The sequence below is a fragment of the Camelus dromedarius genome, chromosome 15 (genome assembly GCF_036321535.1).
Source record: "Camelus dromedarius isolate mCamDro1 chromosome 15, mCamDro1.pat, whole genome shotgun sequence".
NCBI lineage: Eukaryota > Metazoa > Chordata > Mammalia > Artiodactyla > Camelidae > Camelus > Camelus dromedarius.
In genome coordinates this window covers 11,095,426-11,119,439 of record NC_087450.1, presented here as the reverse complement: position 1 = coordinate 11,119,439, position 24,014 = coordinate 11,095,426, and the positions used below count along the sequence as shown (strand labels likewise).

The 24,014-nt window shown below is 56.5% G+C and overlaps 1 protein-coding gene across 3 annotated transcripts in view; it reads right to left on the bottom strand.

The window, feature by feature from the left end:
- Positions 1-932: 932 nt before the first annotated feature.
- Positions 933-24,014, bottom strand: part of RAB11FIP5 (RAB11 family interacting protein 5) — a 39,292-nt gene continuing 16,210 nt past the window's right edge. The window contains exons 2-6 of one of the 3 annotated variants that reach the window (XM_031467268.2): positions 15,345-15,781; positions 14,510-15,209; positions 6,702-8,690; positions 3,433-3,622; positions 933-3,180 (exon numbers count right to left, since the gene is read on the bottom strand). In XM_031467268.2, coding sequence (XP_031323128.2) covers positions 2,977-3,180; positions 3,433-3,622; positions 6,702-8,690; positions 14,510-15,209; positions 15,345-15,781 — 3,520 coding nt within the window. In that variant the 3' untranslated portion in view covers positions 933-2,976. The remainder of the gene's footprint in view (positions 3,181-3,432; positions 3,623-6,701; positions 8,691-14,509; positions 15,210-15,344; positions 15,782-24,014) is intronic. The other 2 variants (XM_064494393.1, XM_064494394.1) reach the window with 2 other exon arrangements.

Genomic DNA, 24,014 nt, shown 5'->3' with positions numbered 1-24,014 from the left:
CATGTGGGGCTCTCGCCACCGTTGACCCTTGAACATTCCCCGCCCATAAGACCTTAACTTTTTTATCTTCGCCCGACACTGGCTCTTTCTGGCCTCAGCCTAAACACTACATTTTCCAATCCTTGCCCTGCTTCTGCAAAATCCACTACCTGCTCCTACAGCAGCCAGCACGTTCCTTTTGCAGCCCATGCATTTTTAATTATCTATGGTTTTGAGTATTTGCCTTTCCTACTGTGAGGTCCACAGGGCAGGAGTCGTGACTTTTTGATTCACTGCTATCCAGGAGAAGACTGACAGCAGGGACTCAAATATTTATTGCCCTTGGAGTTAAACAGCAGGGGTTTAAGAGCCCTGGCAGCCTCCACTTCCCCTGGCCAATCAGAAATTTCTCCTGGGCCCAATTCCTGGGTAGAAAGAGAACTGGGAGGCGAGGTTCAGAAATGCTTCACAAGTACCAGCTACAAGGACTTCGGGTAAAGGGGAGCACTGCAGATTGTAGAGCAAGGCACCAGCAGGGACAATAAACACACTGATGCAAAATAGAGCAGCAGATTCCCAGCTTAATTATCTGGTCAGCGAGCCAGACTGGAGGAAGGATAAGAGGGAAAGCTGCCTGTTTTTGCCCAGGAAGACAGCAGAAATGTTTGATTTTGACTCTAGAGAACCCCCATCCTTAGGGTCTCCTTAGGCTGATGGCGAAGTGCAGGGTTAGCTCATGCTTGCCCATGTCCATGCCTTCTGAACACTGTACGATCTGTAGCAGTCAGTTCCTCATCCATGCTGAACCACAAGAAATGGACTTTTCCTAGCTGGAGGAGTTGTGTCAATTTCTGGTTTCAGTTATGCACCATCATCTTGATTTAAGGCTGCCTTCTCTCCCAGGAAGCCTCCTTCATACGCTTATCAAAACAGTAACACAACAGAGCCACCTGCAGTATGTTAATTTTTTATTCTTCATAAAGTGCTCAAAACATGAAGAACAAGCTCTTTATAAACAGGAGTTACAACTACGAAGACAAACAGCAAAAGCAGAACTGTGCCTGCTCCCTGCCCACCCCACCTGCAGCTCTCCACCAAGTTGCGGCCCGGAGCCGAAACGGCCAACAAGAACCCTGGGCTTCAGCTCAGATCTCTTCTGAAGACATCCCCCTGCTCTGGGCATTTTGGAGGCCCATAATCAAGGGTGAGTGCAAGACCAGGGTCAGGACCGGGACTGAACAGAGTCCAAAGGGACACCTAGTGGAGGAGTGAAGAGACATCCATCCAACCCCCAGTGACCCCTAAAACATGGCCACAGTCTTGAGCACCTGTGGACACTCCTCAGCTTTGACAAGTGGTTCTTAAGGTAGATGACATGACAGGGGCTTTTCCCCATGTGTGGGACTCCTCTGCTTCCTGCTGTTAGAAGGAAGACATCACCCACAGAACACATCCCCTTCCAAGGCTTTCCAAGTGATCCCACAGGCCATCTCATGAAGAGGGGATCTCACGGAAGCTCTCACCTCCTCATTGGGCCAAAAGTACCCTCCTTCAGCACCTCCTGCCCCCAACAACTTCTGCTGAGGCAGAGTGCCCCCAGCCACCAAAGGTTCCCTGCAGGAGCCACAGGGAAGCCTGCCATGTTTTCTTCAAGCAAACCAGGGGCTGGGCCAAAGGACAGGCACTTTGTTTCAAAGTGCACTGTAGCCAAGCCAGGCAAGGCAATGGGGCAGAACGGGCAGGCTGGTCAGCACCTAGTGGATCGATGGGAGGGCAACAAAGGCTTTTTGCTAAGTGTAGGCAGAGTGGGGACCCCCCCCCCAACTTCTAGACTCTAGTTTTTATGCGAGGACACTCGTCAGTTGGGGCTGAGGGAGGAGGAGAAGATGGCAGGGAGGGTGAGGGAGCAGCAGCAGCTTGGCCAGAACCTTAGCGGAAATGAATTCTAAGGCAGGGGCAGAGCATGTGGCGGGGCTGCCCCCATCCTCCTTTCTTATTCCCAGGACCCGAACAGATCCAACCCCATGTGCTCAACAGGAGGGAAGGGGGACACCACACAGAGGGAGAGGTCTATATCCAGAGGCTTTTGACCCCACCCACAAAAGGCACATTTTAATCGGTTTCCAAAAGTTCAAACCCGGCAGCAGCACAGAGTTTTGGCATCTGGACAGGCAACCAGAACAGAGTTGGAGGTTTGGTCCCCAAGCATAAGCAGTCCAAAGCCCAGAGGCGCCCACCCCTTGGAGGTGGGTGAAGGAGCACTTCCTGCCAACCTGTCCCAGCTCTCCACACATTCACACATGACACTCAATGCAAAAGTCAGAAGAGGATGGTGGGGAGTGGCCTGGAGCACACACATCACCTCCCTCCTTCCACCCCGCACTCGCACCGCAAACAGCTGAAAAACAAGCAGTCAGGACACAGCAGAGACGAGACTAGACCACGCAGACTCCCTGCTCCTGGGGGAAGGAACAGACATGAGGCTGAAAAGCAGGTGCCCTGGTTGCCCAAAACTCACAGACAACTGAGCAGCTTGGTCCCTGCCACAGCCCCAGTAATACTAGGAGCACTCCAGAGGCTGGAGGGAGATGGAGAGGACAAGGGTTCAGCCATGGAAAAACTGGGGGTCATAAAGTATGTCCCAGACACCACATCGAACTGCAGCTCACCCCTGCTCCATCCTGTGGGCTAAACTCTTTGTTCCAATTCCCTGGAGCCCCCAAAGCTAAGGGGTATGAAAACAGGCAGATGGGAAAAACCCAGGGCTCCAAAAGACACATAAATTGTACTCAGAACTTGATGCTGCCAATGGGAGTCCAAAGGGCCCACTTCCAGCAGCCCAGCTGAGGCAGGAGAGAGGGGGAGGAGGGGGTGACAACGGAGGACAGGCTGCACCCAGACCCGGGTGAGAGTGAGTTCAGCGGGAGGGAGGGATGGCGTGAGCCCTGTTGGGGAGTGGGGCTAGGCCACCCCTTCCAGGAACGGGAGTGAAGGGGACTACTTGGGGGTACCGGGGGGGATCTGCAGCAGTGTGGGTGAGGTCTCCATGATCCGCACCAGCAGCCGGTCGATGTAGCTCTCCAGCTCCTGCACGTGCTCGTCCCGCTGGCTCAGCTCCCGCTCCCGCTGCAGGAGCAGGCCGATAAGCTCGTCGTGCGTCAGGTGGTAGTATCTGGCCGACTGGTCCTGCACCCCTGAGTCCTGAGGCCAGACGCAGTGACAGTGAGCAGGGCAGCCTCAGGCCTACCCGCCCACCAACACCCCAATTTCCCCACACAGGCCCTCGGAGCTGCCTCCATCCCTGGTGCTAGAGACAGCTGAACTGGCATCAAGGCTCCAGCGTGGGACAGCAGGCCTGCTGGCTGGCCCACCCTGCCGGCACCCTGCTCCTGACCTCTCTTTCCCAGCACCATGCTTCTGGTCTGACGCCCTTGGCACCCTGCTGGGCCTCACCTTCAGCCTCTTGGCATCCACGGTCTGGCCCACCTGGGGGGCCAGGGCCACAGGCTGGATGCTGCCGGATGTGACTGTCTTGAGTTTCTCCAGCCCGCTGCTCAGGGCTGTGCTCAGACTGGAGCGGGGCTGCTTCCTGTCAGGGCTGCCCTCCACTGGGGCAGCACTGAGGGGCTTCACAGGGTGGGGACTGCGAAGACAGACAGGAGATGTGTTATGGGGAGGGATGGGTGACGCAAGGAAAAGGGGGCCACCTTCTCCGTGGGGCCAGCAGCTCGGCTGGACAGAAACCCACCAGCTGGTGGCGGCTGTCCATCCTCGCCTCTGCCCTCACTCCTCCTCACGCCACCACTGCCCCCTCCCCGCCTGACTCCCTCAGATCACCGCCCCCCTCACAGGGACAGCAGAGGCAGTCATACAAACTCCTCTGCACTTACACTCAGTCTTCACCAGAGCCGCCCCGTCCATCTACCCTCCCGCCCTCCTCTTCCCTAGTGTAACATTTCTCTAGGAGGATGATCAACCCTCTGAGTTTCCTAATTCTTCCAGGACTGGGGATCCGCAGGGTGTAGGACAGGGCCCCCACTGGCCCATCCTGCTGAGGCCACCAGCCCCTCGGTTCTCACCTCACTGACCTCTCTGTGGCGCTGACCCTTGGACCACTCACTCCTCCCTTTGCGCTGCTCTCCTTCTTCCTTGTTTCTCCCAAGACCTCCGCCTGGTTTCCTGACACCTGGCAGCCCCTTCCCAGTCTTAACTGCTGGTGGGCCCTGAAGTTCTCCCCCCTCTACCCCTTCAGCTCCCACCACCCCTGATCTCCATCTCCAGCCCAGACCTCACCCCTGAGTTCTAGACCCACGCAGAGAGTTGCAGCCTGGCTCCATCAGGGTCCACACCCCTCTCCAGCCTGCCTGCCCTTTCCTGTGCTCCCCCGAGGTGAGTGCCAGGCACCGTTAGCCTCCCATGGCTCCAGCCAAAAACCTGGGGTCCCCTCTGAACCCTCCTCTTCTGCTTCAGCCTTGACAAACATTAAGCCCTGCTACCGTCTCTCACACCACCCACTCCTCTCCAAGCCAGCACCGATTAAACCTTCCAGCCACACCCGGCTGCTAAGTCCGCTCCTCTGGGGCAGCCCTGCCCACCTCCGTTCTGCTGTGGGATAATGATTTCAGCCTCCCCAGGAGCTCCCTATCAAGGTAAGAAAACACAACCTGGCCCCTGCGCTTTCCTCCCAGCCCTCTACTTTCTCATGCACTCCAGCCAGAGGAGAACGTGCTCTCTCAGCTTTAGGTTCTTATCAGAGCTGTTCCTCTGTCTGGAACACTGCCCCTTTGCCGGCTGGCCTGCCAACTCCTACTCCCATTTCAAAGCTGTGCAAGTCCACCTCCTCCAGGAAACCTTCCTGATTCCCCAGTGCTGTCTAAGATGACTGTGCCCTGGGATCCCTCAGCACCCTGTACCTGTCACAGGCACCCAAACTGCAAGCAGCAGCCTCCAAACCACGTAACCTGCCTCTAGGGGATCTCTTTAAATTTACACTTGCTTCACCGAGGATTTGGACCATTCATGTGTAGGAAGTAAAATGGCTTAGCCCAAGGCCCTGAACTCCACCCAAGGGAGGTTCACCCAGACCCAGAGACGCCAGCTCTGATACTCAGCACAGAGCAGTGGATTCAGTGTCACAGCCCTGAGAGGAGCAGCAGAGACCCCAGGCAGGGGGCGGAGAGTAGAGAAAGGACACAACTCCTGCCCACCTAGGAGTTCATGTTAAGGATGGGGGTGTAAAGACAGCTGTCATGCCCCCTAGGGCTGTGCCGGGGGAGGGGAGGAATACCAGTGGGGCATAAATACACCCTGAATGGGGAGCCAGGAGGCCTCAGTTCTCAGTAAGATCGCCTCCCTACATCTGAGGGAGCCTGGACCCTGCAGCTCTCATGGGCTCCTCCACTTCCTCATCTGAGAAATGGGGGCAGCTCTACTTGGCCCATCTACCTCATGATGTAAGGAACGTGCCAAGTACACACATGAAGCCAACTCTGAAGAGAATAAAACTTCCAGAAAGCGGAGAGTATAAATAGAAGTGGTGCTGGGATGCGGCAGGGCCAGCTGAGGATGCTGTCATCAGAGCAAGGAAGCTGGAACCGCCTCCACTCGTCACCTCTGGGAACAGCATCCCCACTTCCCACTGGAACAGCAGTCGGAGCAGCCCCGACTCCTCCCACCCACTTCTCACGCACCAGCACCGCCCCCGGGGGCTCCCCTTCACAGGCTCACTTTTTTCTTCCCCACTGGATTGGGAAGCCCTTGGGAACACAGCAGGGCTAGCGCCTTTCAGCCCTGTTCAGCGGCTGACACACAGTGGACGCTCAGTGAAACTTGGATGACCAAAGGTGTGAGCCAGGGAGCTGGCCATCCAGAGGCTAGTGCTGGAGTCTGCCCTGCTCATCAGACAGCAGACCCTCTGCTCCCCACCGCCGACTTCCTCACCGAGGTCCTAGAGCGCTAGACTCCCTCTGGACTTTGCTGGCCCTGCTAAGTCATCCCACGTTCCCCAGAGTGACCTGCATCTCCAGGCCTCAGCACTGGGCACCCTTCGCCAGCCATCTGGTGAGGTCAGGACCTCATAATTTTTGCAAAACAAACCAATGCCACAGTGACCACAGTCACACAGGCATCCATTGTCCACTGAGCACAGTCTTAACACTTCAGGGCCACCCCCTGAAAGGCACAAATGCAAACCAGTGAGGCACCTGATGGGGCTAGACAAACGTTTTTCTGACGATCATGTATGCGGGGAGCACCGGAGCTTTTCCTTTGTCCTCTAAAGGTACCTTGGCTCTCCCTTCTGACCTCAGTACCAGTCCCTCCCCTCCGGCTCTCTGCCTTCCACAACCTGCTCTCCCAGAGTAGCCTCCATTTGACGAGCTGCACTGCCCCCAGCCCACCCTGAGGCTGAGCGCCTGGGCTCTCATCCCCCTTCCCCTGCTGGCCCACATCACTTCCCCTCACCCCACTCCTCACCCCCTGCACCTCATCAGCATCATCCCCAAACTCCTGGCTTATGGGGGTACCTGCTGGTCCAAGGCCCCAAGAGGAAGCAGCCTCAAAGCCAGAACCACGGAAGGCTTCCACCATCCTGCCTTGGGGTGGAGGAGCCCCTCACCCACCCTTGGAGGGGCTGAGGCTGGAATGTGACCAGCACAGCCCTTGGGCTGCTTTGCACCCCCACCCCTTTCCTCCTGGAGAGTGCTTTCCCGGGGGCTGCTCACCTGGCACTGGGCTGTGGCTCCTCAGCTGGTCGTGTCTCCAAGGGCAGAAGTGCAAGCGGGGAGGCTGGGGTGACTGCAGCGTGGTCCTCCCCAAGTGGGGTTGGGGAGCTCCTAGTGGGGGAGGCTGGCTCCCCGGGGGGCTGGGAGGAAGAGGTCAGGGGCCAGGCTCCAGGCAGGGGAGAGCTTGGAGGGCTGGGCCCCCCGTGGCGGTGGCTGGCCCAGGGTGGGAGAGGGGGCGGTGGAAAGGCAGGCTCTGGGGGAGTGGGCAGCTCTTCTGAACCGGAGTGGATGGAAGATTCCCTGGACCCTGGAGGAGATATAGATGGGAGACTGGGGGGATCCTGGCTCCCCTGAGACGAGAAGGGGTTCAAGGCATCCCCCTCCGAGGCCCACAAGTCAGCCTGTAGGGAGCTGCCTGGCAGGGACCCACGCCCCTCTCCTGCTGGTTCCTGGCTCTGGGCCTCAGGAGCCTCAGGGCCTTCTTTTCTCTCTGGAGCCCCTCCGATCTGCTGATTCTGAAAAGCCAAGCTCTTTGAGTAACAGGGTGTGGGGGCAGGGCCCTGAGGGCAGCTGGTGGGCAGAGATTGGCAGGGCCCAGACACAGGACGGCTGGCTTCCTCCATTAGATCTTCCAGGTCTGCTGTACCCAGCGTGGTTCCAGAAGGGCGGCTGTCAGACTCCAGCTCAGGCTTCGCACCCTCCTCCTTGGCCTCGTGGGGACCAGCAACCAGCGTACTTGGGAAGCCATCTTCTCCCATCTCTGACCCCCTGCTACTCAGCACCCCCACTGCCTTCTCCATCTCTTCCTCTGTGGCCGCCTCCTCCTTTTCCTGGGAATTTGACGGTGTGAAGAGACGCGGTGGCTTGGGAGGTGGCGTTCTGGGCTGCAGCCCCTCACCCAGCACCCACTGGGGTTTGGGCTTGGGCTCTGGCTCCAGCTCCAGTGAGGGAAGCCCCTCGCTCCTCTTGGGGCTCACAGGTTCTGGTGACTCTGGCTGCATCTGGGGAGGAGGCAGCTCATCAGACTCTCCCCGCAGGACTGGTGAGGACGTCTCAGCTGCAGGCGAAATGGTGACCACATCCCACGGCCAGGAGTCATCGACTGTACTGAGCTCGTGGAAAAGCTGGCTTCCACCTCGGGAGGCCTCCTTGTCCTGGTCCTCAGGGGCGCTGTCTGGGCCAGGCAGCCTCTCCCACACACTGATCACTTCTGGGGAGCTAAAGAGAGACGTTGCACTGTCTGCTGGACTCTGCTCCGCTTCCCCTCCTGGGGCCGGCAACTCCCTGTCTGCTTCGGAGTCTGAGGCTCTTGGGTGCAGCCGAGCTGATGAGGAGGGCAGGCCAGCCCCTTCTGACCTGAGGGGCCCCAGGTCAGCCGCACTCGTGCTCTGGTGGTCCAGTCCCAAGTCCAGAGGAGCTCTGGGCTCCAGCCACATGCTGCTCCCACCTCTTCCTCCTCCCCCGGGGTCCCCTTGGGGCTCGGCTGCCTTCATTGTCACGGCCCCGGGGTCTGGGTCGTGCAGCCCAGTCACCTCCAGCCCCACTCCTGCAGGGGCCAGTGTCTCACTCCTGGCCTCTGGACGCAGCCTGCTGGCAGCAAAGACGTTGAAGGTGTCGTCCCACTCAGTCAGGGCTTTCCCAGGGGAGGCCAGGGGGATGGGGCTGGCCCTCGAGGCACTAGGGAGAGAGGGAGCAGGTGAAGGAGAGTTTAGTGCTATGTCGGCTATGAGTTCCTCGAAGAAAGGGTTGCTCTGCAGGGAGGTGAGGAACGGGTTGGTGAGACCCAGGAATCCAGCTGGGGTGGCTTCAGGGATGGCCGTGGCAGCGGCAGCAGTGGCAGCAGCGGGGGAGGCAGCTGAAGGAAGGTTAGTGCTTAGCATGGGAGCAGTGGTGGAAGCAGGAGTGGGGGGGGCCGGAGCACAGGGGGAGCAGGGGAGGTGGTGAGGAGGAGCAGCTGGGTCAGATTCTACCTGAGGAGACACGTCCAGGCTGTGGAGGGAGACAAAACCGTGAGCCTCCTGGTTAATGCCGAGACTGGAAACGCCCCTGCTGAACACCACGCCCCTGCCCCCCACGTGCCTGTGGAAGTGGGGGTCACAGTGCTACACGGGATGGGCTGGGGACCTGGGCCAGGGCACGGGGATGACCCCAACATGAAGAGGCCATCACCCAAGGGGGAAGATTCTGGGCAGCTCCTTTAATCTTCCCACCAACCCCGAGGAGCAAACACCTACTTTCCAGGTGGGACCCCAACCACTACCCCATGCTGAAGACCACATGAGGCCAGACTGACTTCAGAAGAACCAGCCAGAAAGCACCTTACATCCCTTTACGGACTCAGACAGAGGAAAGAAAATACCAGCTGACTTGGACTGGATAAAGAGACCAGAGAAAAGCCGGGCCCAGGTATTTGGCTGGACGAAGCCAGCACCAGTGGAACGCAGCAGGCAGCCGGCATTCTGACTCCTGAAACAGCCCCGGTTCTCCCGAGCCCCTGCAGAAATGGGAGGTAATGATGGGCTGTCATCAGGCGTGACAAGGTGTCAACCGGAGAGAGCCTGGCCTTCTCGCTCCTGGGAGGGGTACCATAACTGGCCAAGCAGGACAAGACATGGCCAAGGACCTCTGCTATCAGGCGTCCACCTGGACACTCCCCAGGACACAGACAGAAGGCCAGAAAGACTGTGTGGGAGAAAAGGGGCAACCAACACTTCTGTTTTCAGCAGCCTGACAATGGTTTGCAGCTGCCTTGCAGCTGCACCCACCTTCAGACCCAGACCTCAGTGGCCCCATCTTCCGGCCTTCGCTCCAAGCCCCGAGAACCCCATTCCTCGACCCCTGCCTGCCCAGGTGGAAACGTCCTGGGGAACTCCTCCACATCCAGCTTCTTCACTCAAGCTGCTCCTTCCCACGAGGAAGCTCTGGGGATAAGCCCTGTGGTCACAGAAGCCAGGATCCACCAGTCAGCCCACGAGGAAGAGGGCTGGGGTGGCGGGCACCTATGGAAAGAGGCTCTGAAGTCTGGAGCCAGGATTCTTCCAGGAACCCAAGGCCCAGACGGAGTAGGCCCCACACAGAGTTGGGCAAAGGCAGGGCCAGCATGTCCGCAAATACCGAGATGGGCAATGGGAAGGAGTCCAGGTTAACCAGCAGCACAGGTGGGCTTTCTAGACAGGCTGGAGTCTACGCACCCAGCCTCACAGGCAGGACACAGCCAGTCCCAAACCTCTGAGCTTCTCTTAAGAATCCAGCTTCCAGAGACTCTCCTGACCCTGTTTTTGCCCTACAATAACTCCCAGTCCAAGAATGGGTTCTCAGTCTCACATCCCCACCTAGAGACGGAGGAGGGGAAGGTAAAAAGTCCTGGCCTCTCCCACCCTACCCGGGCTTCCCAGCATGGCTCTGCCTCTACGGGCCAGACATGGTGAAGACAATTAAAGGAGAAGGATCCTGGGCCCAGAGTCTCAACACATCTAAACATCCCTTCTCCCTTCATCCAGACATGTCTCCCTTGGGGACCAAGGAGAGCAATATACCACCACCACGTGGGTGAACTCCATGCCCTCAGCCCACCCCCACCATGGAGCACCCATTCCAGACACAGCCCAGCCCTGCTGGCAGGGCTCAGCCCCCAGGAACAGGGCTGGGACACCCTTAGCCATCTCTCCCCAGTCCCCTTTACAACAAGTGGACAGAGGAGTCTGAGGGAAGCAGCTCTATCAACATTGAACAGCACCAAGCATAGCTCTACACCCCCTCAGCCCTGGCCCGGGCCCACTCACCCTTGCTGTCTGGCAGCAACCTGGCTGACTGTCAGAACCACAGGGCAGGAGACTGGCAGGGAAAGAGCTGGGAGCCCCGGCTCGGCTGGCAACCCTCCCCACGCTGGCTCCCCAGAGGTGCACACAACCCCGTTGGTATGGAACCAGCAGAGGGCTCTCCCTGGAGGAAGATGCTCCGGGTGCCAGGCCTGGCAGGCTCCCCAGGGCCAGCGCTACCTCTGAGAGCATCCTGCCCATCCCTCTCTCCCAGGAACACGTCCTCCTCTCCCGACGCCTCCCTCGCCCTTGCTCCACACCGAGTGCACATTCTGAAGGCCCTCCCTTTAGAAAGTCCCCTCCCTACCATTCCACCTGGCACAGATCAGAGACATGCTCCCACGTGTGGTCATCTCTGCAGGGTGCACTCAGGACAGAACCCACCGGCTGGCTTAGCACAGTCCGTCCCCCCACCAAGCAGCAGAGGCTTCAACACATGCTGACTTTTCTTTTAGGACCAAAAGTTGGGGAAAGAAATCAGAAGTCCAAACATCGCTGCCCCTTCAACCAGAGGGAGAAAAACTTCAGGGCGCGCAGGAACCTGAGAACAGTTGGACGAACCTGCCACTTACTGCAGCAATCGCCTCTCCACTCCGACAGCGCGACAGCGCCTCTCTACTTAAACACAGCCATGGCTGGCTCATGCGCCCCTGGAGGCCAGGTTTCGCTGCTCGACAGCTCTCCCTTAGGCTGAGATGAGCTGTGTGTCCCTGTTACTTCCACACACTGGCCCCAGAGGTGGCACGTGGTTCTGTAAAGGCTCTCCACCAGGCAGTCCCCCAAAAGGCCAAGGGCAGCCTTTGAGCATCCCCGCCCCAGCCAACATGCCCTGCAGCCAGCCTTCCTAAGGCCCCATCTCTGGCATCTGTCTGAGAAGTGCCCCAATGTCTAGGAAACGTGACCGGACACATCCTCTCCCTTCATCTGGGTACAATGAGGTGACATGGTGGAGCCTTTTAGTAAGCTGTAAATAGGGAGGCCATATTTTCCAAACCAGAACATTTTTAATATAGTAAAGAGGCACCAGTAACTATGCCAGGAAGACAGACACAAACAGGACTTACGGTCACACTAACTCTAAGTCACCAGACACGCATCATTTACACCACCGAGACGCCCCCGAGACCACGAGCTCCTCAGCAGCCAGCCCACACTCTAGGCTCATCAGGACCTCGCTGTCTGCCACCTGGTGAGGGGCTGGGGTGCATGCAGAGATTGCTAAGGCCACCATGACACACCTGGCCCTCTATGTTGGACCACACTTACCCCCAGTGAAAAAACATGTTTGTACCCAACACTTGATCTGCTACTGTGCACAAGGTTCTATGGTGAGTGTGAGGGGAGGGGACAGAGGGGCTTGAGGTGACCTTATACATATCCTAGAAGGGTCAGAAAGGGACAGACACAGAGAAAGTCCACTTTGGCCCTGGGGGGTTTAACACACCCGGTCTTGATGGTCCTAACACCCACTAAGTAGCCTGGGCTGCAGCTCACGGCGGATGGGTCGCAGAAGGGCTGGTGAGCAGGGATGAGTCCCATGGCCCAGACGTCAACCATCCTCTCCCCTCCATGCACACAAACTGGTGGGGGCAGGTGTAACAGTCACGGGACCTGGCAGACGAGGGCCACGTCAGGGGGAACAGAAGGACCATCTTCCTGGCCTCTCGTACTCTGGTTCCTTCTCTTCCAGCTGCTGCCTTCTCCAATAGTAACAGCTTTTTTCTGGATTCTGTGCACAGCACACACTGCTTCCAGCCTCTCCACAGGGCCTCAGTGCCATGTGGGAGCACTAGAGGGCGCCACTGCCCTGCCTAGTGAGGAACACCCAGCAATGGGCAGCGGCAGCCCCAGGGCACAGGCACCCAAACCTCTGGGCAGGTGGACAGGCTCCCCGTGGCCCAGCTGGGGACCCCACAGCTACACACTGTCACTCCAGTTCTAGGTGTCCAACCTATGGCTTCCTGCCTCGAGTCGGCTCACCTCTTATTCTTACCTCAAAAGCCCTAAGCAAGCCCCGTGGGCAAGCACCAAGGGTCGCTTCCTCCAGGCCAGCCTTCCCTCCAAGGTACACAGGGCCAGGGTGATGCTGATGGAGCTCAATGTCCAGGTCCCACACCTCTGCTGCCCAGGCTGCTTTACCCAAACAACAGCCCCTCCCACCCTGCCTGGACGCAAGGCCACCGCCTGCAAATGGGCCCCACGGAGGGCAGGAGGCCCCATCTGCACTCCAAGCTGCTGAGGACAAGCTCAGAAGGACAACCACCTCAGCTTCCTTATGTTCACAGCAACCCAACTTCTCTTGACTCTGAAAGGCCATCAGGAGACATGGAGAAAGAGAAGGAAAACGGAGGCTGTAAGCAGGAGCAAGGCCAACCCCCACATCACTCACAGTCACGGCCTACAGAGGTCTGGGCCCAAAGCCTGGCACTCGCCCAGAAACCACCTCACAGGGAGATGTTCCCCACGTCTGGAAAAAGCCCAGAGACACCCCACGGACAACAGCGCGGAGCCCATGGTCTGGCTCCTCCCAGCACATGCCCCGTCAGGTCTCCTGCCACCTCCCTCCACCCGACCACCTACAATGTCTCTGAGTTGTCCCAGGGCCACCGGGCTCAGCTTGGGCATCTGAGAAAGGCCCATCCCCTTGTTCCCCACCTTGCCCGAGGCTGCAGTGGCCAGCAGCTCCCCTGGGCTCCGGTGAGTAGGGGCTAGGCAGTAGGGACAAAAGCCACTCCTAAGCAGGGGAGGCATCGCCCAGAGACTGACCCCCCACGTCTGTGAGGCTATACGGAGGGCTGCCAGCTGGCCATGGCCCAAATCTAGAACATCCCTACATTTCTCTCCCCGCTCCTCTGGGCAAACTCAGAACTTCACAGGGAAAGAGAAGAACCAGGACTTCAGAAGTCCTCTCCCCTCTGCTGGGGAAGAGGTTTAGAGCCCCTCCCTCTGCCCTCTCTCTTGACCCTTTACCACTGTGCCCAGTCTTCCTACCCCATCTCCAGCCCATATATCCACTGAGGGGGAGGGGCAGGCTTGCTGAGAGAATGGAGACAGCTGCCCTTGCCACATCAGCTGGGGGTGTCACAGATACTCCTTCCAGGGCTGGCCCCAGGCCCTTGGGACAGGGGGACACCTGCTCTTGGCTGAGGCCCAGAGCCCCTCCCTGGGCCCTGCTGGACAATGCAGCAGTCTCTGCTGGCTGCGAGTTAGGAAGAGGCCAGAGGGCCAGAGTAGGGGTTAGGGGTTCTGCCCAGGGCCGAGGCTGAATGACTCCCACCTCCCTCTCCTGGATGCGACTCAGCAATATTCACAATGCAGCAGCCATCATCAGCACCCGCCACCCAAGACCGAGCGACACGAGAGTCACAAGAGCCTCCAAGGACAGAGACGGGGGTTATAGATTTCAGAGGAGCTGCCTGACCAGGCCTCTGACCAGGCCAGGGGAGCAACCAGGGGTGCAACCAGGGGTGAGTGTGTGGGCCGGGGGGTGGGTGCATCAGTTACTCAACTCCCATCTCTCAGACAGAAGAGGGCACAGAGCCAGCGGGGAGAGCTGGTGGGAAGCCATGTAGCTTCAGAGAGGGTGGGGGAAGTCTGGGATAAGTCTCCTGTCCCCACCTCTCCACCTGCCAAAGCTTAACGACCTTGAGGCCAGTGGGCAAGAGGTGGAGGCTGGGAAGCGAAGAATTAATACAAATGGCTTTTTTTGCTTTTCTTCTATTCCTCCCCCTCCCTCAGGGGATGGGTGTGCCAACTCAGGAAGTGAGGCCCGCAGGACCCTCAGGCCCCTGTGCCCTTGCAACTCACCTGTGTCCACGTGCAGACAAGCCTTGGCTTAGAGAGGCAGGGTTCCCCCGCTCAACCATGCAAAGCCAGAGCCCCAGCAGCCTGCCCAGGGGCCCGTCTGCTCCATCCTCCCTGCCCCAGGGTTCAGTGCAAACGCCCCAGCATCCTTCCCAAACATCAAAGCTGGTCTTGCCAAGGACATACCTGGGTTTCTGAGTTGGTTCCTTGGCTTCTCTCAAGCCAAACCAGCTACTTTTGGCCTTTTCCTCCCCACTGGACGAGTGGTGGGGGGAGGCCCCCAGACTGGGACCTCCCTTCTCCCCTAGAGAGCCTCGGCGCCCCATCTCACTCCGACTCAGCCCCTGGTGGTGATGGTGGAAAAGGCCCATCCGAGGCTTCCGCTCCTCCTTCCGGACTCCCTCCTTCTCCGACGCAGCCTCAGAGGAGGCCACCATGGGTGTGGCGACCTGCACTGGTTTCCCCTCTGGGGGCCGGGCCCCCGCCTCCTCTGTAGAGCGGCTGGCCCCAACAGCCAACACTTTGGCCTGAGAGCTCAGCTCCTCCTGTCCAGGCACCGCCTCTGAGCTGCTGGTGCGGCGGCTGCCCCTGCCCCAGGAGTCATCTGCAGACCGCGGCCCCTCCTCGGAGGGCCGGGAAGAGACACTGTGCAGGGAACTGGAGGGTGGAAATGGGCCCGAGATGGAGCTGCGGTGCCGCGGGGGGCCCTGGGGCTCCTCATTGTAAATGTGGCTCCCGTTGACACAGAGGGAGGAGCGGGAGGCCCCATCAAGGTGGCCCTGAAGATCAAGAAGGGCCCGGGGAGCAGTGGCTCGCATCTGGCTGGCCTCGTCGCTGTAGGTCCTTTTGTGGGTGAGCAGCTTGGGGGACTGCACAGAGTCCCTGCCTGGAAAGGAAGCACACGTGCAGTTAGGAGTTAGTGCCTGAAGAGAGCCCCGCTTCCTGGCCGGCCCTCCCACCTGGAGGGGAGAGGCCGCCCGCCCCACCCCGCCCCAGGGAGGCACGGCCATCGCGGGCTCACCCCCTTCGGAGGACAGCCAGCTGCTGCGGCTGGGCGAGCGCGTGAGGAGCTCGGTGCCGGGGCCCTGGTAGGCCAGGCTCCCGCTGGCCGAGGACAGGGTGCTGTCCGAGCCCAGCGAGGTGTTGGACTGGGTCAGGGAGGACTTCCGCAGCTTGTTCCGCAGGAAGAAGCCTTTGGCTTTGCCCATCTTGCCCAGGCTGCCCAGCTCGGGGTCCTCCAGGGCGCTGCTCGGGAGGATGGCGGAGGCGGATTCCAGATCAAACTTCTTCTTGCCCTTCATCTTGTCCTTGATCTTGCTGAAGGGGGACCGTGGCTTGTCCTTCACGGACAGGTCGAACATGCTGGCGCTGAGGTTGTTGTGCGTGAACTGGATGGTGACCTGGATCTCCCCGCGTTCCTTCTCCTTCTTGCCCGACTTCGAGTGCAGCTTGTACCACCTGCAGGGGGAGAGGTGGGGGGTCCAGTCACAGGCACCTCCCAGAGCCCCTCCCTGCTTTGGGAGCCATGACTGCCTCTCCCCGAAGGCTCCTGCTCTTACACAGACCCTGCCTTCTAGGCCAAAGGAATGGCTCAGAAACTATCCACAACTTTTTTCCGTGATGGAGGAAACCACATCCTGAGAGGGGAAGCTCCTTGGCACTCCCAGGCAGGGCAGCCATGCCACCCTCTCACCCTGGCACCTTCCCTGGAGCTCAGAGACCTCCCCCACCCCAAGCCCCCTACATCTGAAACTCTGAAGCCCAGAAGGGCAAGGCTGGGTCTCAGAGGGACTCCTACGACTCCAGGCCTCAGATCTGCAGACACACCTACCCACATTTTCCCCTGTTTACATCATCTCCTCTGGCTAGTCCCAGCCAAAGCTCTGCTCTGAGCCACCAGTGAGCCCAGGAAAGAACAGCTCACCCCGGGGACCAGAGCCAGGAACACAGGAACATTAGTGCATATACACACACACTTCACTCGCTCAGTGACTCACCCCAAGCCCTACGAGGAACACCTCTGCAAGATGGGAGGAGCAGAAATGACAGCATAAAGGGGCCTTAAGCAAGAGACCCAGGGACGGGAAAGGGCACTCATTCATCTGTGAGCACGCACCGTGTGTTACAAAGGAGCGCAGGGGTTCTCATCTCACTTCCATTTACACCCCGCAAGCCTGGGAGGTCTGACGCGCTACTTGGATTTTACAGATCAGGAGGCCAAAGCTCAGTGTAAAGTAACTCATCCAAGAACAAGCAGCCAGGAAGGAGGCTCTAATTAATAATAATGCATCGATATTGGCTCATCAGTTATAACAAATGTATCACACTCATGTCCGGTGTTAATAACAGAGGGAACCAGAGCAGGAGCAGGTGTGAGGGAGTAATACGGGAGCTCTCTGTACTTTCCACTTATTTTTCTGTAAACCTAAAATTGTTCTAAAAAATGAACTCTATTAATTAAAAAAGAAGAAGAGACAGTGAGCACAGAGAGCACAATGAGCAAGAAACTATGAAAGAAATAACACAAGAAAGTTTGCTGAACTGAAGGACACCAGCTCCAGCACAGAAGGGCCCACAAGCACAATGAACACAGGAAGACCCACCCAATAGGAACCACTGAGGTTTCAGAACACAAAAAGGCTCCCACAGAGGGGACACAGGTTCATACATTCAGGGATCAGAATACCCCTAGCACCAGGTCCTTGTTAGCAACAGTGGGCACCATGTGGAGTCATGCCTTCAAAATTCTGAGGGAGAAGCTTTCTAGCACAGAATTCTAGATCCAGCCAATCAAGCATGAACGTGGAATAAAGCCGGGTGGAGATGGACAAACTGGTCACCAAAGGGCTCAAAGTCCCCTAAGTGCACACACACACGGCACACACATAGCCCCCACACCACACACACACCAACACTGCACATCCCACATGTGTCAGTCAAGGCCGTGGCGGTCATCTCCCCCCTAAGATCTGCCCACCCCACAGCACCAGCTCCTTGAGCTTCTCATGGATATAAAAGAGGCTGGGAGAGGGAGACCTGGGTGAAAAGACCCTATACATCCCAATGTCCAGAATTAAGTCACTGCAAGGTGGTGTAACTTTGAAGAAAAAAAGAAGTCTTCCTGGGACACTTCCAACTGCATCTCTTTGAAAAAGTCCATCATGACTAACCCTTTGTGTGCCCATCGTGGGTGCCCATCGTGGGCTATGCGCAGACCTCTCCTTGGTGACCCCTTGTGGCCTGAGTGCAGTGAGCCTGGGCCGTTGGTTTTCCTTCCCAAACCTGAGAGACCAGCCCCTGCAAAGGCTGGGTCAGGACAGACGGTGACATAAGCAGGGAGGGCGGAGGGCCAGCTCAGAGGGGGTGTGTCTCCATGCTCTCATACAGAAGATCCTGGTAGTTTCCAGTATTTTTTATTGCTAGTTGTTCTGCAGTTAGTCGTGGTCTCGGTGTGTCTGTGAGAGGAGGTGCGCTCCAGCCCCTTCTACTCCGCCACCTTGAAAGGAAGTCCTCCCGTGCTCTCATAATAAGCAGGTGCAGGGGGAGATGGGGGAGGCGGGGTGGGGAGAGGAGTGAGCAGAGAAGAGAGCTAAGACACACTGATGTGTGTGCTGTGTGAGGATGCGTCCAGGGCACGCGGGGACGTTTAATAGCAAGATGAACCAGCCAGCATCAACATCCCCACAGCCCTGCTTTCTCAACCCAATGCCCACCCTGGGCCTGATCCTTTTAACTCTTTCAAGGCCAGGTCACTTTGCCCAGACCTGGAGTGGGACCCATTTAGAACAGAAAGGTCCTGGGAGGAGAGGCAAAAGAGAAACATATGGCCTCCAGCCCCAGATCCACAAAGCCCAGAGCAACGGGAATCAGCAAGCGCAGACATCCTGCACGGGGGCACAAAGCTCAGGGCCCTCAGCCCCGGCCGGGTGCACTCCACACACCACGGCACTAACAGTGCTTATCTCTGGGGGTGAGGTTGCAGGGAACTGTCACTTCCTACATTGTCTATTTTTGTCCTGTTTGAATTTTTTATAAGGAGCATATATTACTGTCGTAAGAGGACAAAGAGACAAAAGAAAATTCCTGTTCCGATCTTATCCCCTCAGTTGCCTGAGTCACAGAACGGGCTGCGTGCCTCTCCCTCCAGCCTCTCGATGAAGAAGGATGCATCACTAGCCCAGGCTGAGGCTCAGGTCCTCGGCACAAAGGATCCTTGTCCCCTGCCCTTCCCAACCCCCTCCCCTATAAAGTCACCTCTGCTTCTGCTCTCCCCAGGGAAACTGGGGTTCTTTCTCTGAACCTGCTCTTCAGGGAGGCTGGGAGGGAAAAGAAAAGACTTTCCTCAACATTTTCTGAGATTCCCTCACCCAGAGTAGAGTGAGGATGAGATGGGCGGGGACCTGCCTCTGGACCCCCAGTCACTGTTGCCATCTGTCTCCCTGTTGGTCCAGGACACAACTGACTGGACCCTGCCAAGCACTTGAGAGCCCCTAGGACTCAGCCACGGCAGGACTTCTCCCAGAAGTGTGCCCCACACAGGCTGAGATGGCAAAGCCACGCAACCAACAGCTCCCGGACAAAGGCCTGTCACTCCCATCCACAGCTGAGACCTGGCCGAAACCAATCAGGAGTTGACCACGGCCTCAAAACACATCCGGATGGCAGCTCACAGGCAGAGTTCTTGTCTTCAGAGCTCTACGGCTGTGGCACCTGCACCGCACGCATCAGTGTGGGGTTTCTTTTATACCTTCCCCTACCAAGGACACCACCTAAAACCTGCTGAATTAGAAGGGTCAGGCCTGGAAATCTATACTTTCAGGCGGAGGGGAGTCCTTCCTCGGGTGACTGAAGTCACCAGACCCAGTGTGAGAACCACAGTAAGATGTCCCCTGCCTGCTCTGCATCACCTCACAGATCAGAGACCAACCTTCCCTCCACCTGGGTGCATCGTCAAGGACACTCAGGCTGTACCCAGAAGAAAGCTGCGACTCTCCCCTGCCCAGCGAAGGCTTGCCTTCCCAAGTCCTGCTCTTCTGAAAGGACTGACCCGAGAAACGCTCATCCCTCCCCAAGGAGGAGACTGTCTGTTTATCAGAGGAACACACGCATGGGGGAGGGGTGGGCATTATTAAGTACTTTCTATAAATAAAGAGTGCTAAAATGAACACGGCCTCCGCGGAACTACTTCTGAAATGGCTCTCACCCGGACAGGAGGAAGGGCGTGATCCTGCCCCGATACCATTCCCCTGACACCTGCTCAGTTCTCAAAGCCGGGGCTCCTCAGCCCCTACAGCATGTAAATCACCAACCGGCACATCCTTCACTGCAGGTACTGAACTGCTCCACCTGCATCGCACCCACCTCAACTCCTGCGCTGGCTGGGCACCTGAACTGTCCAAGGCCCGGGGAGCTCGTGCTCAGGAAACACGGGCTTTGACAAAGATGATCATGATCTGGGCCTTGTCCCAGGCATGACTGCAGCCAAGACATGATGGACACCATCAGGAAAGGAGCAGTAAGAGAAAATTTCTTGCATGTGAGAGGTATAAACGCTGCTCTTCAGAAGTGACATATATCAGTGCTTCTCAAATTGCAAAGTACAAAAGGATCTCTGAGCCTGGTTAAAATGCATATTCTGATGTGATGGGTGCACGTGGGCCTGAGAAGCTCCATTTCCACCCGGCTTCCAGGAGATGCTCGTGCTGCTGGCCTGTGGACCACACCTGAGCAGGGGTATACAAGTGACCAGGGCTAGAGGATCAGCAGAGCTGACTGCATGCTCTCTGTGTGCCAGACCCTGGGTCTCTTTTACTATCCACATGGTCCAGGAGACAAGATCCATTATTCTCATTCTGTAGATGAGGCAACTAAGTTACAGAGAAGGTTTGTGACTTGCCCAAGGTCACACAGCTAGTAAGTGATACAGCCAGAACTTGAACTTGGAGGTGCCTAACTCCCAGCCTATGTCCTTAACCTTCAAGGGGCAGCATTTCTCATTAAGCTGAATGCAAACCTTGGGCATCCAGCCACTCTGAAAGGACAGAGGCTGGAAAAGGTCTCGAGTACAGCACTGAGGCCTGAAGAGGCACAGAGCTGGGGTATGAAGACCAGAACCCCCTTCAAAGGGTCAGCACAACCCCAGGAGGATAGAGCCCTGAAGGGAACCTTGGGGTTTTGCCCTGTCACCAGGCCATTAAAACCATGTCTGAGAGCAGCCCAGCCTCCTCCAGCAGCCATCAGCACCCAGACTTCCTGGGCTGGGGTGATGGGGCAGGGGGTGGGGGGCAGAACCACAGAAAAGCTCAAAAAGGGCCCTTGCTCAGCAACCAAATCTCCCCCAAGCTCCCTCGGCCTGACAAAGTTCATCAGGCCCAGTGTGGACTTAGGACTCAGCCCTCAGCCTCCTCCCCTGCTGGACCCCTCCCCACCCTCTGTAGCGGCAGAGGACAAAGGTGAAATGATGGGGTTGGAGGTGAGGGGTGGTAGCTGCCTCACTTGTTACCAAGATTATAGCCCTAGTTATTCCTGCTGGTGGGGCTCCCAGGCCCACCGTACCCAGCTCCCCACCCACTTCTCAATAAACAGAGCTGGGCTGACAGTTGCCATGTAGCATAACTGGAAAAGCTCACCACTCTGGGAGAGCCGACCTAGGGCAGGTGTCAAACACACACATGTAAGTGCCAGGGTGGCTCCTGCCAGACTGGGGGCGGTGGGGGCCGCGACAGCCACAGGCCCAGGCCCAGCTGACTTGTCTCCAATTCTTATTGAAACCAAGTCCCCCCAAAACTGAGGTCCCCCGCCAAGTTTATAATTAATCTCTCTATCCAAAACCTTATTCCCTTCCTTGCCCCATCCCTGCTCACCTTAGGATCGAGGAGGATCAAAGAGAACAGGAAACTGAAACCAAGCAGGACCCTGAGGGGCCTTCCTGGGTACAAAAGCCCCTCCATGTTCCCTGTTTCTTGTTAGTAGAAGAAAATGGCTTTAGTCTCCCAGGCCTTCCCTGAGTTCCAAATAGCAGACTCAAGCAGTTAATGATTAGAACAGACCCACAGGACTCTGAGTTCCTCCTGAAGGAATAAAAACAACAATCTGATACATATCTCTGAGCTGTTCTACAGAAGCTAGTAAGCCCTCCGCCCTCCAAACTAGCAGAGGACGGTGACTACGCACTGGCCACAAGCACGCAGACCCCAGACTGTCTGGAACCAGAAGGCTGATGACTGAGACTCCTGAATCACCCTGTTACTTCACCACGAACCGACCAGAAGGTCCACAAGCTGAGCAGGCATCCTGCAACCCTCTCCCCTAACACTGTCTTTAAAACCCTTGCCTGAAAGCCATCAGGGAGTTCAGGTCTTCTGAGCATGAGCTTGCGTGGGGCCCTGGAAATAAAACACCGCACTTCCCTTTACCACAACGTGGTGTCAGCAGACAGGCTTTGCTGCATGTTGGGTAAGCAGACTGGAGTTCGGTTCGGTAACATTCTCAGTCCAGATTTCAGCTTATGACCCAAATTAACGGTGCCGCTTCCTGAGCCTCCACACATCATTTACTTCTGACCCCAAACCCAGGAAACATCCTTGTCTTTCTCCCCTCACCACACCACATCTAAACTTTGAACTCTGTTAGCTCTACCTACAAATTATATCCAGAATGCAACCCATCTCACCACTGTCACCCTACAGTACAGTCCACCACTAACTCCCTGCTGAGCATCGCAATTCCCTGCTTACCTGCCTCCCTGCCATCCATGCTTTACCTGTTTCTCTCTTCAGCATACTTAATACTGCCTGAGATGCACACGTGTGGATGTAACCCACAAAGTGAAATGATGTACATATACATGGCTGTTTGATGTCTTTCTTCCCCTGCTCTACAAGCAGCAACTTTATTCTGCTCATCTCTGCATCACCAGACCTCAAATAGTGGACATTCAAATATTTGTTCAATGAACTAACAAACTAATCTAGGAATTAACCTAGGAACTCGTTTGTCACAACTGAACAACTGTATAATATTTGTATCACCACAAACCCACAGGTCTTAACCATCAGACAAGGGGCACCCAGACCAAAGAAGGTGCCCCCTGCGCCCTGTTCCCAACAAGGGCCTTCTGAGAAGGACCACGTAACAGGCTTCATGGGGATGGACAGTTCCAAAAGGGGACCTTCTTTAACCCTGAAGCCTTCATCCCCCATCTCTGAGCTAAGAATCTCATGAACTTCCCTGAGAGAAGGCACCAACCAGATCCAGGAAGTGCCCGCCTCCTGAATGGAGGTCGGTGTTGATCCCACTCCAGCCCATCACTAGGTCCCTAATCTTATCACCATTAACAACTCTAATTTAGCGCTCACTGTGTGCAGGCCCTATACTAGGCAGTCAACACACCAAACCAGATCCTACCAATCCTCTCAACAGCCCTGTGGGGCAGGTATAGGAGGCAGACCCTGAGAATGGCTACCAGCCTGGGCTCGAGCCAGGCTGCCTGATGAAACCCCAGGCCATCACATACCGGCTGTGTGACCTCGGTGGGTCCCCCAATCTCTCCACGCACTTCTGTACCTATCTACAAAATGGGGGTGATGGATGTCCGCTCCCCTCCCAAGACCACTCTGATGACTAACCAAATTTTGTGCGGAGCACTAAGAATAGGGCTTAGCACACAGAAAGCGCCACACACGTGTCAGCTCTTATGTATTTTTGCGGGTGCAAACACTAGGATGCAGAGAAGTCTGCTGGTTAAGTCACACACTTATTTTTAGTATATAGGGGAACAGGATTTGAACTCAGGCTCCCTGTCTCTATAGCCCCCGACCTTGATCACTGCACTGGACTGCCTCCCTTTGCAAGTACAACACACACACACACACACGCCCAGAAACCCTGATGTCCCCGCTCAGCCAAGGAAGCTCTCTAAAGCAGGGGATATGTGTTAAACAGGAGAAAAATTACATCTTCATTTCTCCTAATCTCTAACTGGAATTTAACATTTCTTCCAATTATGAATTTTCGCAACAGCAGTAGTATAGTAGCAGTGCCTATGAATGTGTCACCAAGAGAAACCAGATATTTTCTTACCACATCACAGTTGTGCAGATGTTGCAAAATATTGTTTACACTCATTACTACTTTGAACTTTAAAGTTACAGGTTTCCCCCGCCATCCAAAAGCAGTGCGTTCCTATGAAATCTTTAATCAGCTGGAATGGCATCAAGTGAAGAAGCAATTACCTTCGGACACATCTTGCTAACGGACGCACAAAACAAATCGAGCTAAAGCACAGATGCTCACAGACAAGTCAAAGCTGAGGCGGGGGCTTGGTGTGAGATGCTGAGTGCAGTTCCCGGAGATGGAGCTGGGCGGTGCCACTCTCACGGCCTGGGCTGTGCTGCCTCTATCAGGCTCGTCGCAAAACATGCTGAGCGCTGTTTTTCCCTCTTTTCGTAAAAGCAAAAATCCTCTGCGGATTTCTTTCGATTAGTGAAAACAGGTACGAATGTAGGTCTTTCGTAAAAGCGAAGTGGTGTCAAGCGAACTTTTGAAAAGCAGGGGACACCTGTATTAGACCACCACCGGATGGCTTTATTTAATACAGTAATGAAGCACATGTCCCCTTAGCACATGTCTTAATATATTGATAAATGTGCTTCAGTATCACTGGTGTACTTTGTAAGCTTATATATTTAAA